This window comes from Podarcis tiliguerta, assembly GCF_965153285.1.
Source record: "Podarcis tiliguerta genome assembly, chromosome: 14".
NCBI lineage: Eukaryota > Metazoa > Chordata > Lepidosauria > Squamata > Lacertidae > Podarcis > Podarcis tiliguerta.
The window spans coordinates 41,002,956-41,016,877 of record NC_139547.1 but is presented as its reverse complement, the minus strand read 5'-3'; the positions used below and the strand labels follow the sequence as shown (position 1 = coordinate 41,016,877).

The window sequence follows — 13,922 nt, the reverse complement described above, 5'->3', positions numbered from 1 at the left end:
TGGGTCTACTAAAACTCATTTGAATACAGTACGGCCATATATTTCCCTACTCAGGCCTCAAAGATACAGGCTGATAAAAATGTGAAGGAAATTAGACGAAAAGGTAGTGACTTGCCCAAGGCTTCCTACAGAGTATCATAGCCAATCAAACCTACATTTCGCCAGCCCAAAATGCTACCCACAAGTACATCATCATCTCTGATATTAAGAGTGAGCAAGTGCTTCAATAACATTTACCAGAAGATCTCTTTGGAAATCCTGCAGCCTCGGTCCACAGCTTACATCTGATGTGTCAATCAGAACTCCAACTTTATCCCCACGGATCATACCAAATATCTGGCAGGGGGAGAAAAAACAAAACAAAAGGAAGGGGTGGCTCCCAGTGGTCCAGCGCCAGGAGTGAACCAACAGAGTGCAACCTGCTCCCAAAGGAAGGATGCTCCCGTTGGGATAGTGCATTTTTGGGATCACATGGGTTGAGGGTTCACACACAAGGGGTTCCCAAATACACATGTCTATTAGACCCCATGTTAACAGGGTACTGATTTGAAGGGAACTATAATAAGAATGGAAACCATTAATAGTTTTTAGGAGAGAGGAAATTGCTCAAAAGACTTCCAATGATGTACAAATGCCTCTAGTCTAGCAGGTGCAAAGTTGTCAAGATCCTGGCTGAAATCCCAAATCGTGTTCATCTTTTGCTTTGCATTTCCTGCAGAGACCAAAATGATCTACAGCAGCTGCTGCTGCTGCTCCTCCCTGCCCCTTGCTGGTCAGACTACAAATTTGCTAGTGCCACTTACCACATCTTCATTTTTGTGATACATAAACACAGTGGTGTAGCGTGGGGGGTGCAGGGGGGGCCGTCCGCACCGGGCGCAACATCGGGGGGGGGGGCGCGCTCGCACTCGCAGCTCTCTGCCCCTACCTGGCTCACTCACTCTCGCTCACTGCTGTGCTGGCTGTGTGAATCCGATCCGAGCCACCGGGTCGCCGCCCACTGTGGAGGGGAGGGTGCCACGCATGCGGTGCGGTGCGAAGAGAGAGCGAGGGACTATCTGGGGGAGGGACAGTGCAGCGGGGGGGGGGCGCAAATTACTTGCCTTGCCCCGGGTGCTGACAACCCACGCTACGCCACTGCATAAACAGTGTCCTTTAGGTTAGGGGTATGGAACCTCTTCCCCATCAGATATTGCCGGTTCTTCTCTTCCTTCATCCATGACCATTGCCCGTGTTGTCAGAGACTGATGGGAGTTGGAGTCCAGCAAGGCCCGTGGTCATGGACGATGGGAGATAGAGATAAGCAATATCTGGAGAGCCACAAGACCCTCACCACAGCTTTAAGTGAAGAAATTGTGCACAGTACCTTTCTGCTATCCTGCAGCAGCCACTCAATGCGTCTGTCATAGAGAGTAATAGTTCTGTAGTTGGGTGGGTAGGTGGGGAAACAAAAGAAATGAAGTTAGTGCAATAAAAATTATAAGATATTACAATGGTGTTAAGAGATGAAGTTCCACCTTTCTTATTCTAAATTCAAGTGGGAAAACATAAGATAGGGTTACCAGACGTCCCCGGTTCCCGGGGACAGTCCCCAGATTTGCAAATCTGTCCCCGGGAAATGTGGCAGCGGCAGCCTCAGCAGCCCGGAGCCAGCTTGGTAGCGCAGTTGGCTCTGGCTGGCTGCGGGTGCTGACTGCCGCTGCCGCCGCCACTGCCAATGGAGAACCGGGGACGTCCAGTGGTACAGACCTACTGCCCCCTTCCACCTTTGTTTTGACTGATGGGGGAGGCTCAGGAGTTGCAGGCAGGCAGGCATTGCCCAAGAGGGGCACAAGGCGCATGGTTTCTCTGCCAGGCAAGGTGCAAAGCCCTTCTTTCGCACCCTGTGAAACATAAATGCACAGTTTTTTTAAAAAACTGGGCAGCGGCGCACCGCGCATCCATGACTCCTGAGCCTCCCCCAATCTCCTGCCCCCTTCCCCCTTTGTTTTGACAGATTGGGAAAGGCTCGGGAGCCACAGGCAGGCAGCCATTGCCCAGTTTTTTTTAATAAACTCTGCACATTTGTGTTTCACAGGGTGCGAAAGGAGGTCTTTGCACCTTTATACAATACGCATGTGTGCTTGGGCCCAGGGTCTTTTGCCTCACCATCCCCACTACTGACTCCCTGTTGCTACTCAGCTTCCAAAAAAAAAAAAAAATGTCACAAGATTCATTGAAAAAAATATGGTAACCATAACATAAGAGCTCGTAGCTTCTTCACTGGTGGCGCTAGTGGAATGCCCTCCCTGCTGAAATGCGAGAGGCTGTATCCATATTGGCATTCCACCAGTTTCTGCACACACACAGAGGAAACATGGAAACGTGGGTAAGCTGCCCTGTATCAGGTCAGACCTCTGGATCCATATAGCTCAGTATTGTCTACAATGACTAGCAGCAACTCTCTAGTGTTTCAGACAAGTCATCCCCAGCCCTTCCTGGAGAGGCTAGGGATTGAACCTGCAACCTTTCCCATGCAAGGCAGATGCTCTGTCACTGAGCTACAGCCCTTCCCCAGCTGCAATCCTTCCCCTGAACTTGAACTTCCTGACCTAATTTTTCACATGGTATTTTAACCGTTTTAATAGTGACGCTTTCTAACTGGCTGGCCTTAGCGTATATTTTAGGTACAGGTGTTTTCAAATGCTCTGACTGGTTTGTTTTATTGTGCGATCTTATTCTATTTGGGTTTTATAAATTGATTCTGTACTTGTAAATCAGCCAGGCTGGGTACACACTAAACCTTTAAAGCGTATTCAAAACACTTCATTTCTCTCAAAGGAAACTGTGGTTTCTCCCTCACTGAGTTACAATTCCCAGCAAGTCTTAACAAACTACAGTGCCCAGAATTCTTTCCCAGAAACCTTCTTTTGTATGCACTGTTGAGATTTAATTTCTCTCCCACCTTTCCTGTTATTGGTGCCTTCTGTCTGGTTTCTTTAGTTGTCCATCTAGCCCAATATTGTCAATTGGCAACGGCTCTCACATTGTTTTCATTTGTGACACAAGACCAGAGGCCATATTATTAACTTTCTTTTTAAAAAATCCCACAGCTGGCTGGCAAAAAAGCTGCTTAATTAATTAAGGACACCAGCCCTCCAAAAAAGGGATCAGCAGTGTATGCGCTTGCATTTTAATTAATGGCTATTTGGAAATAAAGCATAATAAAATGAATAGAGAGGCAGAGGGGTCAGCTGCAAAAGCAAGACAGGTCATCTCGCTCAATTTACTCACTGAGGATAAATTTAATTCCACCTTGGCAGGGTCACTGTTTGAAAATAAAGATATATTGACACCAAAAGAAAGATAGAATTTAGTAAAATGTTTTAGAGATCAGGGCCGTTCTGTTTTCATCCTTGCAAATAATAATTTTACAACCATTTCTAGGATGGTTGGAGAAAACTCAGCATTCTTTCATGAGCCCCACAAGGTTGTCAAGACTGGGCTGGAGTTGGTAGGCTCTGATGGAAGAGGAGGAGGAGGAAGAAGAAGAAACAGGGCTGAATTGTGAGAGTCTAAGGTAGGAGGACAGGGTTAATGCCCTTTCCACCTTGACTTCAGTCACTTCAGGGATGCTGGCTCTCCTCACTGACCTTCCTGAGGAGTGGGAAGCCTCAGTGAAGGATCGGGAGGACTCTGATCAGCCAGCGAGGGAGACCAAAGAGGAGGCAGCAGTGAGTGATCAGGACTCTGTGCAGGAGAGTGCAGTCTTGTCACCTAGAACTGCCACTACAGATGAGAGCAGGCCTGCCCTCCCTAACACAGTGCACACTTACAATCCTGATATTCCCATAAGGCATGAGAGACTCACGAGTGAGTGCGCTATGCCTTGTCTGTAAAAGCTTGGCAGGAGGGGGGGAGAGATTTGTTGGGACATCTTCGATGCTTCTGCCCAGTTCTGAACTTCTTGCCCAGGTCCTGAACTCCTGGATCATGACTCTCAAGCACAGTATCTGCTGCTGAGCCTGTACCATTACTTGCCTAAATAAATATCTATTTCTTACTTCCAGTTAAGAGCTTCTGTCTGCATGCGCTGGGCAGGAGCCAGGACTCATTCAACAGAAACTAGTCTGAAACGAGCTTTTTCTTTTATTCAAAGCTAACTGCGGCCCTCAAAGTTTATCATTACGACTTGTTAAAATTTAATTGTTTAGAAAACAGAACACTCTCTCTTCCTGTGGTTTCTAGCCACAGGAATTCAACAGCATACTGCTTCTGATCATGGAGGGAGAGCCTAGGCATTGTGGCTAGTAGCCACTGATCGTCTTTCCCCCCTGTGAATATTTCTAATCCTCTTTTTGAAGCCATCCAAGTTAAGACCATCACTGCCTCTGGTGGAAGCTCAGAGAACAACAACACCTTCCCCTTGCTCAGAGAAAGGTCTGTAAAGGGGAAGGAAACTGTGGATCAGATTCCTTGCCCATTTAATCTTGTGTTCTCTGCTCTGAATGGGCACCAGCTCTCTGGGTTCTCAGTCAGAGAATGCCTTTCCTGCTATCTGATTCTTTTATCTGGAAATGCCTGGGGATTAGAGCTGGGACCTTCTGCCAGGAGCGGATTTAGGGGAGAACTGTTGAGAATTTCCATTCCACCTTAAGGAGCAGACTTGCGTGTCACATGTCTGTTTACATCCCAGCACAGCTTGCTTGGAACTTCCATTGTGTGTATTGCTTTAGTTTTTCCCCAGTCTCTCTGAGAAGACGAAGAGAGAGAGTCAACATGTTTCTTTGTCCTGCTTTATGATTAATAAATCTGTAGTTGTGGTATGCTTTCACAAGCCTCACGCCTATTCTGTGTGCGGAGTTTGATCTGCTGATAGTGTGCCCTGGCTTTGAAACCTGGGTCGCTGATTTACATCGGAGCAGAGGCCAATGGGTCTTTGCAGCGGGGCGGCTGGAAGGAAGGCCCTGTGCATGTCGACAAGAACAACTGGTTTGGTCACATCAGGCACAGAGCCTTGAGGGTGCTGCAACAATGATTCAGAATGGAAGGCGAGAGGGTGAAGGGGGCTGAATTTCAGCATTGCACATTGCATAGGTGAAATTTGAGGCCTCAAGGTCTGCCACTGCTTCTACATTCCAGTCAGAGGAGTTAGCACTATCCCAATATGGATGTTGCATGGGATGGAAGGTTATGTCGATTTCAGCAATCTGTTCCTCATTTTTCAAATCTTAAATTCAGTTCTCCACATTTTCTGCAGCAATTTGCATTAAAAAAAAATACACTACACACAGTTTTGAGTTTTTATGCACATTTCCCCCTAATGTTATTTGATTGGAGAACCACATTGCAAAATCTGGATACATGTGAATCTCACAGAATGGCTGTGTTTAGGTTCTCATATTGTATTGGAAAACATGGAGTTGATTGATTTGGCTTTAGATGCAAACTGAACTGGATTTCTCCCCCCATTCCTAGATTTGACCATAAACAGATGCAAACCAGAGAGGGGACACGTTTCTGGGGATACTTACTTACGCAACTCAGATTCAAAATAGTTAACAGACTCCTTAGTAAATTCAATACTCTCTGTTGGATCATCTGGATTTCTAAAAAGGAAACACCGAAAGATGAATGAAAAGAGCAGACATGACCAGCTTGGAACAACATGACCTCATACTTACACCACAATGCTGCCCTTCTTCATTAGATCGTTAAATGAGAGTTGCAAGGGTTTTAAACCATAGACTTGAATCCAGTCATCTGTGGACTTCAACCCAGCAAACAGCATTGCTGTATCCTTAAGTCTCTGTTGACCAAATGAGAAAAACGGGAGTCAAGAAAAAGCCATTCAGGGACGGAAAGCATGCACTTCAAGTTGTCAGAGCACATGGCTGTAGCAAGAATTTACTTTTACACCACTTGTTTGTTACCCAGGTGAGGGATCACCTTTTAAATAAAAACAAGGAAGCAAGAGAATGACAGTAAGCCCAACAGATCCAGCAGGAACCCGGTTTATTAAAGTCATTGCAACAGGACAATCTTGCTAACCAGTTGTTCAGCAGAACTATTTGTTAGAAAAGACTGCCATGAGACACATAAGAACAAAACTTATATAGCAGTTTCAAACACAGCATGCAAAGTCATAAAGATAGAGGGGAAACTGAAGGGCAAACTACAGAGATTTCAAGTACTAGAAAACAAGACTGAAGCTGGAAAAGTACGGTACATTGAGGGAGGGGGGAAACATCAGCTCTTTAGGACCTCAGAGATTTCTATTGTCTGGTGGCTAAACAACTCACTAATCAATAATAGCTCAGACTTCACCTACTGCCTAAAAACACTGACAGGTGGGAGCAGTCAGTCCAACTCCCATCTCAAAGGAGCCCAAGGCAGGAAACAGTAAGTGATTAAAAAATAAAACAATTCCAATACAGACTGGAAAAGATCTCAATTTAAAAGAGTTGTTGGAGACACCAAAAAGACAACAGAGATGGGACCTTTCTCATATTCCAGAAGAGGGTGTTTCAGTGGGTTGGTGCCACCACATGAAAAGCCCTGTTCCTATGTTGTTTGCTACAGACCTCTACTGTTTCTATGATCCATGAAGAGCAGGCGATGAGTGCACATAATACAGATATTGACTTACCATTAAATCCTGTGTCTGGTTGATATTGGTAACCAATAATCCATCATCAGAGACTGCTGCAGAAACATTCCACAAAGATGGGCTTCCTTTTTGCAAAGTGGCATTTGATACTGAATTTACACTGGAGGGGAAAAGGGTTCTTATGCAGCATTACAAAGCTTGTCTTTTCTTTTCAGACATTATACACATCCGGCAATGTAATTGCTAAAGCATTCCACTTTAAGTCAAAACCACTTTAATGCAGTAAAATGGGAAATCTGGGGAAATTTTCATGGGAGATCTTGCCTAGCCTCTTCGATGTATATTTAGTAAGCCTAAAGAGCTGTGCACAAGTATATGTGTTTCTGAAGTATAGGCACCCCCCAAAAAATTAATTATAACTTTGATTTCAGATTCGACTTGTACTGCATTGATTCAAAATACACAATATGACTTGCCTTCATTCATTATGCTGCTAATAAATTTTATGAAATGATGTGTTTCTAAAAGTGGAAATTTTCCATGGAGAAATATAGCAGTAGCAAGTTTTCCACGATATGCAACTGCTTTAATAGAGATGTAACCAGAGCGAGGACTCTATTTCTCATACATAACAGGCAAGTAGCAGATGGGTATTTTAACATGGTTTCTTCCTAGGAAAACTTGGGAAAGACTGTACTTTAAAAGGTGTGTTTATTTAAATTGTTTAATATATAAGCCACCCACCATTTAAAAAATACCATAGCAGTGTATTTAAACAGATATAACATTTAAAATATGAAGCTAAAAACAGTGAATGCAGTGGTACCTTGGTTTAAGAACAGCTACGTTTATGAACAACTTGGATTAAGAACGCTGAAAACACGGAAGTAGGTGTTTTGGTTTGTGAACTTTGCCTTGGAATAAGAACATGTTTCATTTCCTGCTGAGTGTGTTCCATTTGTAAATTGAGTCCCCCACTGCCTTGGGAAGCACACCTTGGTTTAAGAACACGTTGGTTCTTCTGGAACGGATTAAGTTCATAAACCAAGGTACCACTGTATGCATTAAATTCATATTTAATATCAACAGGAAGAATATCCAACATTGCTACCCTGAAAAGGCCTGGTTGCACCTAGACTATTTCTGGTGGAACAGACAAAAAAAGCACAAATCATGAGCACAAATCATCCCGTGCATGAGATAAGCCAACAGGTGCAAGGTCAGCCAAGCCATTGCTGTGACAACGGCCCATTGCTGTCTATATCAGTGAGTATGGCATGTCAGATCATTAGTCAGTCTGTGAGTCTGAGCTATGGATGGACTCCTTGCCTTCCACCCACTGTGCAAAGCTCTTATACCAAACCCTTGGTGATGAAATGAGATAGCTACAAAAGCAGCGGCTGAACCTAGGTGGAACCTTCCAACTGTAAAGAGTCTGCCCACCATATCCAACTTCTTCAAAAGCTACAAGTCGCTTACCCAACTTTTTCCAAGAACTGTGCATCGTCCAGGAAACTTGCCACCTTCTTCTGCTTCGACATACTGTCGGGTTTTTTATTTTTTTATTTTTTAAAAAGAAGAAAGAAAGAAAAAAGTAGCACACTTTATTTTATTTTATTTTATTTTATTTGTATTGCCCCACAGTCCTTCTAGTACCCAGGGACGGAGGAAGCGGGGTGCAGTAGGAGCAGGCTGCCCCGGTGTCACCACTGGGGTGTGTGTGACAAAATGCTGAGCGGTACTCACCGTGGCGCCTGCAGCGAGCCCGAGCCATGAGTCTCTCCCGGCAGAGATGTGGTGGCTTGCAAGCGTGCAGGCTCCACGCTGCCCAAACGGTCTGCCCACTGCCTCCGCACCCCCCAGCTGTAGGGCAGCTGAGTGGGAGGAGGCAGGCAGACTCCGAAGGCCCCGAGGTACGCCCCACCCCTATGGGCACGCCACCCATAGGGCGCTCAAGTGGCTTCCTCCGCCGCTGCTAGTATCACAAAGCAGCAGCAATTGCATTCTAATATTGTAATATGTAGGAGGCCTCCTAGTGAGTTCTGTGCTATTTAAAAGCTTAAAAGGTAAAGGTAAAGGGACCCCCTTCATTGACTATGCAAAAGCCTTTGACTGTGTCGATCATAGCAAACTATGGCAAGTTCTTAAAGAAATGGGAGTGCCTGATCACCTCATCTGTCTCCTGAGAAATCTCTATGTGGGACAAGAAGCTACAGTTAGAACTGGATATGGAACAACTGATTGGTTCAAAATTGGGAAAGGAGTACGACAAGGCTGTATTTTGTCTCCCTGCTTATTTAACTTATATGCAGAATTCATCATGCGAAAGGCTGGGCTGGATGAATCCCTAGCCGGAATTAAGATAGCTGGAAGAAATATCAACAACCTCAGATATGCAGATGACACAACCTTGATGGCAGAAAGTGAGGAGGAATTAAAAAACCTTTTATTGAGGGTGAAAGAGGAGAGCACAAAATATGGTCTGAAGCTCAACATCAAAAAAACGAAGATCATGGCCACTGGTCCCATCACCTCCTGGCAAATAGAAGGGGAGGAAATGGAAGCAGTGAGAGATTTTACTTTCTTGGGTTCCATGATCACTGCAGATGGTGACAGCAGCCACGAAATTAAGAGACGCCTGCTTCTTGGGAGGAAAGCAATGGCAAACCTAGATAGCATTTTAAAAAGTAGAGACATCACCTTGCCAACAAAGGTCCGTATAGTAAAAGCTATGGTTTTCCCAGTAGTGATGTATGGAAGTGAGAGCTGGACCATAAAGAAGGCTGATCGCCGAAGAATTGACGCTTTTGAATTATGGTGCTGGAGGAGACTCTTGAGAGTCCCATGGACTGCAAGAAGATCAAACGCATCCATTCTTAAGGAAATCAGCCCTGAGTGCTCACTGGAAGGACAGATCGTGAAGCTGAGGCTCCAATACTTTGGCCACCTCATGAGAAGAGAAGACTCACTGGAAAAGACCCTGATGTTGGGAAAGATGGAGGGCACAAGGAGAAGGGGACGACAGAGGACGAGATGGTTAGACAGTGTTCTCGAAGCTACAAACATGAATCTGACCAAACTGCGGGTGGCAGTGGAAGACAGAAGTGCCTGGCGTGCTCTGGTCCATGGGGTCACGAAGAGTCGGACACGACTGAACGACTAAACAACAACAAAGGGACCCCTGACCATTAGGTCCAGTCGTGGCCGACTCTGCAGTTGTGGCGCTCATCTCGCTTTATTGGCCGAGGGAGCCGGCGTACAGTTTCCGGGTCATGTGGCCAGCATGACTAAGCCTCTTCTGGCTAACCAGAGCAGCACACGGAAACACTGTTTACCTTCCCGCTGGAGCGGTACCTATTTATCTACTTGCACTTTGACGTGCTTTTGAACTGCTAGGTTGGCAGGAGCAGGGACTGAGCAACGGGAGCTCACCCCGTCGCAGGGATTCGAACCACTGACCTTCTCATTGGCAAGTCCTAGGCTCTGTGGTTTAACCCACAACGCCACCCATGTCCCATTTGAAAGCTTACATCTCGGGGGGGGGGATATATTTGAGCCGCCATCTTCTTTTCAGCCACTTGGTAGATGCTAAAATTGCCTTTGCCCGTCGCTGAAGAGCTCAAGTTATACCATCCATGAAAGAATGACTGATAAGATTGCCAAAAACAAGCAAGTCAACTCAGTGTTATGTGAGGGAGCAATTGATAGACTGTTTTCATTAACACGTCAGCTGGATACCACTTATAGCGGAGTGGAATGAATGGGTCTGTTTTGTTACTGAACAGAAACTTGATTTTGTAGGGCAGGAATGAGGAGCCTGGGGGCCAAATGAGGCTCACCATGCCCCTCTCTGTTTAGCCTTTGGGAATCACCCTAGTCTAGCCACATTCCCTGCCATAGAATAATAGAATGTTAAGAGTTGGAAGGGGCACGAGGGTCATCTAGTCCAACCCCCTAAAATGCAGGAATATTTTGCCCAATGTGGGGATCAAACCCACAACCCTGAGATTATTGGTAAATGAGTCTCATGGGCTATAAGCCCAGCACCCCCAGGATGCACCACTCCTTGAATGGAAAAGGCCTCCATCTTGCCTGGATGGAGGAGGGAGGAAGAGAGGGAGGTGCTACTGTGCAAAGTTAAAAATTACGCTTGTTGCTCTGCCCACTTTTGCCTTTGGCGCCACCCACAACTGGCATGTGGCCCTCAGAAGGCTGCCCAGAAGGAAATGTGGCCCTCAGACTGTAAAGCAGGCTTCTTCAACCTTGGCACTCCAGATGTTTTTGGCCTACAACTCCCATGATCCCTAGCTAGCAGGATCAGTGGTCAGGGATGGTGGGAATTGTAGTATCAAAACATCTGGAGGGCCGAGGTTGAGAAAGCCTGCTGTAAAGGTTCCCCACCCATGTTGTAATCAAAATCAAGGTAAAAAGCTTAAAAATTGGCTGTACAGAAGATGACCGACTTTAGGAAGGTGTGGTGCAGTGGTTAGACAGTTAGTCTAGGACCTACAGTAGGGTAGAACATGGTGCTGATAATACCAAGGTTGCAGGTTCGATCCCCTTAGGGATAGCTGCATATTCCTTCATTGCAAGGGGTTGGACTAGATGATCCTCAGAGTCCCTTCCAATTCTACAATTCTATTATTCTACAGTAGGGCAACCCACTGTGGAACCAGGTAAAACTTATACAGTGGTACCTCTGGATACGAACGGGATCTGTTCACATCCAGAAGCAAACGTAACTAGTGATGGCACGTCTGCACACGTGCGCGTTGCTTTTTGTCACTTCTGTGCATGCGCGCGACATCATTTTGAGCATCTGCACATGTGCGAGCAGCAAAACCCGGAAGTAAAGCGCTCTGTTACTTCCGGGTTGCCGCGGAGCGCAACTAGAACGTGCTCAACATGAAGCATATTCAACCCGAGGTATGACTGTAACTGCAAACAAACTGCGAGATGAATATCTAAATGACATAAAACGGAATAATATAAAATGGTATATTATGAAACACCAACATGTATCTTCTTCAGTGGTCTCTGGCACCCGTATGTATGGTATGTAGCAAGCACACACACAAATGTAAATTCAGAATACTTCCATACTGATGAAAGAAACAGGTAAAATATTTACATAAACCCAAATAATTTAGGGTTTCTTGATATAGTCCTGATCAGACCATGGAATAATCTGAAATGCAGCATTTGTAGATGTAGGTTGAAATGCATTAGTCGCTTTATAACACTTACAATATTTCACCTTGTTTCATTTGGACACCCAGAGTCCATATTGTCCAGAACTAGCCAGAGATGACACAGAATAATGAAGCTATTCGAGTTCTCCAGAACTCCTAATCAGGCTGGATTTTGACAATGATCTTTTTTTTTTTTTTTAACTGAGAAGTGACATCTAGAAATTCACAGTCCTAAGTATTTGTCACACTTGACAGGAAGAAACTTAAAAAGCAAGTCATTTTAAGGTGTAAGCTAGTCTCCCACCCCAAATAAGGTTTTTAAAATAGAAAACGTACACATACAATAAAATGGAAAATGTGTATACTGCTTTTTTTTTTAAACCTCAGTGGGAAGTTATCAAAGCCATTCACATCATAAAACCTACAACATGCAGTAAATTAAAAAAAAGTTCTATAACACAGCAAAGTTTTCTTATGACAGATTTTCGGTGCTTATATACTGTTTGAAAATCACGCTAGATAAAACAATTCAGTTACAAGTATTCCCTCCACACTGGAGACACGGTGGATATCAGGTGTGAGACAAGAGCCCTGGGCAGTGACTGGAGAAAGGCACTTTGCACATACTCAGGGGCACAGTTTACTACTACCCGACACACGATGCTCTTCCAAACCAGTTTTGGAGCTAAGCACATCTTCCCACCGGTCGGGACACCATTGCGCCTTCACATCCCAACAGCCCTTCCTCTGCTAGGACCACCACAAAGCTGTGCAGCCTTGGGACTCACCAGCGATCGCTCACTCTGCCTTGCATCTTCCCCTGTGCATGTAAAGCCAGGCTTTATCCCAGGAGCAAACACTCCCCTGGCCTGAGCTGTGTTTTCGTTGCCAACGGCAACAGAAGCAACCATTCTCCATAGCGGATGGAGGGAGATGAAAGATCTGCAGGGGAAACACGGCTGCACCTCCAGAGGCGCACGGCAAATTAATCTGCCTGAAAAACAATTAATGTTTCTGTCTGGGGGCTTTTTATATACTTAGCCAAGAGAAAACCATGTGTAGGACCAAAAAAAGAAAGTATTTTGACACCTTTTAGAAGGAATGAGGAAGCTTTGGCCTTCCAGATGTGGCAGAACTACAACTCCCAGCAGCCTCAGCAAGCATGACCAATGGGCGAGGGGTGATGGGAGTTGCAGTTTGGCAACATCTGGAGGACCAAAGGTTCCCCACAGCCGCATTAAAACAAGGGAGGCGAACCCTTGTCACCGTGTGACCTTTCAGGAGCCATATCTCAGTGACGTGTGGGGCCACAAATGCGGGTTTTTGTCTTTGTCTTTTCTTTTTTCCTTTCTCCTCCTGTGATGAGGCTGCATTTTAATGTTTTAATGTTGTATTTTAATCTTGTTTTTAAGTTGTATTCAACCAACTTGTTTTTATTACTGGTTGTTAGCTGCCCTGAGCCCAGCCTTGGCTGGGGAGGGCGGGGTATAAATAAAATTATTATTATTATTATTATTATTATTATTATTATTATTATTTGTACAAAAGCCTAGTTTCTACACATAAGACTCCCCTCTCTATCCTTCATCCAGGCAAGCAAGAAGCCTGCTCAGAGTTCAAGGATGCATTCCCGCTGGGCAAGAAACTTTCAGAGAAAACGTGAAGCAGAATCAGTGCAACACCTGAGATTTCTGAGGGCCAGATTGAGAGGATTGGAGCGCTATATTGGGCCCCTGGGCATGAGGTTCCCAATTCTTGCCTTTGTAACTGACAGGATTTTTTGCATCAGAATTTTGGCAGATGCGCCAAGAACAGTAAATACATCTTCCCAGTGTGGTTCAGTGTGTCAGATTAAGACCCGAGAGACCAGAGTTCAAATCCCCACTCAGACATGACGCTCACTGGTTGACCTCAGGCCAGTCATTCAGTCTCAGCCTAGCCTACCTCACAGGGTTGTTGTGAGGATAAAACGGGGAGAACTGTGTACGCCACCTTAAGCTCCTGGGAGGAAATGCAATAAATACAAATAAAAAATGGGTTTTCTGTTGTCCCATTTGAAGTTAAAGGGGTACCACACCCCTCCCCAAGCAGGCTGCTATACTTCCCTCTCATGTAATGTGGGCTCCTGAGTTTCCTCTCTG

At 45.2% G+C, this 13,922-nt stretch overlaps 1 protein-coding gene across 3 annotated transcripts in view; it reads right to left on the bottom strand.

The window, feature by feature from the left end:
- Positions 1–13,044, bottom strand: part of VWA3A (von Willebrand factor A domain containing 3A) — a 52,347-nt gene extending 39,303 nt beyond the window's left edge. For 2 of the 3 annotated variants that reach the window (XM_083413342.1, XM_083413341.1), the window contains exons 1-6: positions 8,069–8,238; positions 6,629–6,749; positions 5,664–5,788; positions 5,514–5,588; positions 1,367–1,421; positions 238–336 (exon numbers count right to left, since the gene is read on the bottom strand). In XM_083413342.1, the coding sequence (XP_083269468.1) occupies positions 238–336; positions 1,367–1,421; positions 5,514–5,588; positions 5,664–5,788; positions 6,629–6,749; positions 8,069–8,130 (537 nt within the window). In that variant the 5' untranslated portion in view covers positions 8,131–8,238. Of the gene's footprint in view, positions 1–237; positions 337–1,366; positions 1,422–5,513; positions 5,589–5,663; positions 5,789–6,628; positions 6,750–8,068; positions 8,239–12,431 lie in introns of those variants that run through there. The other variant, XM_083413340.1, reaches the window with a different exon arrangement.
- Positions 13,045–13,922: the final 878 nt, after the last annotated feature.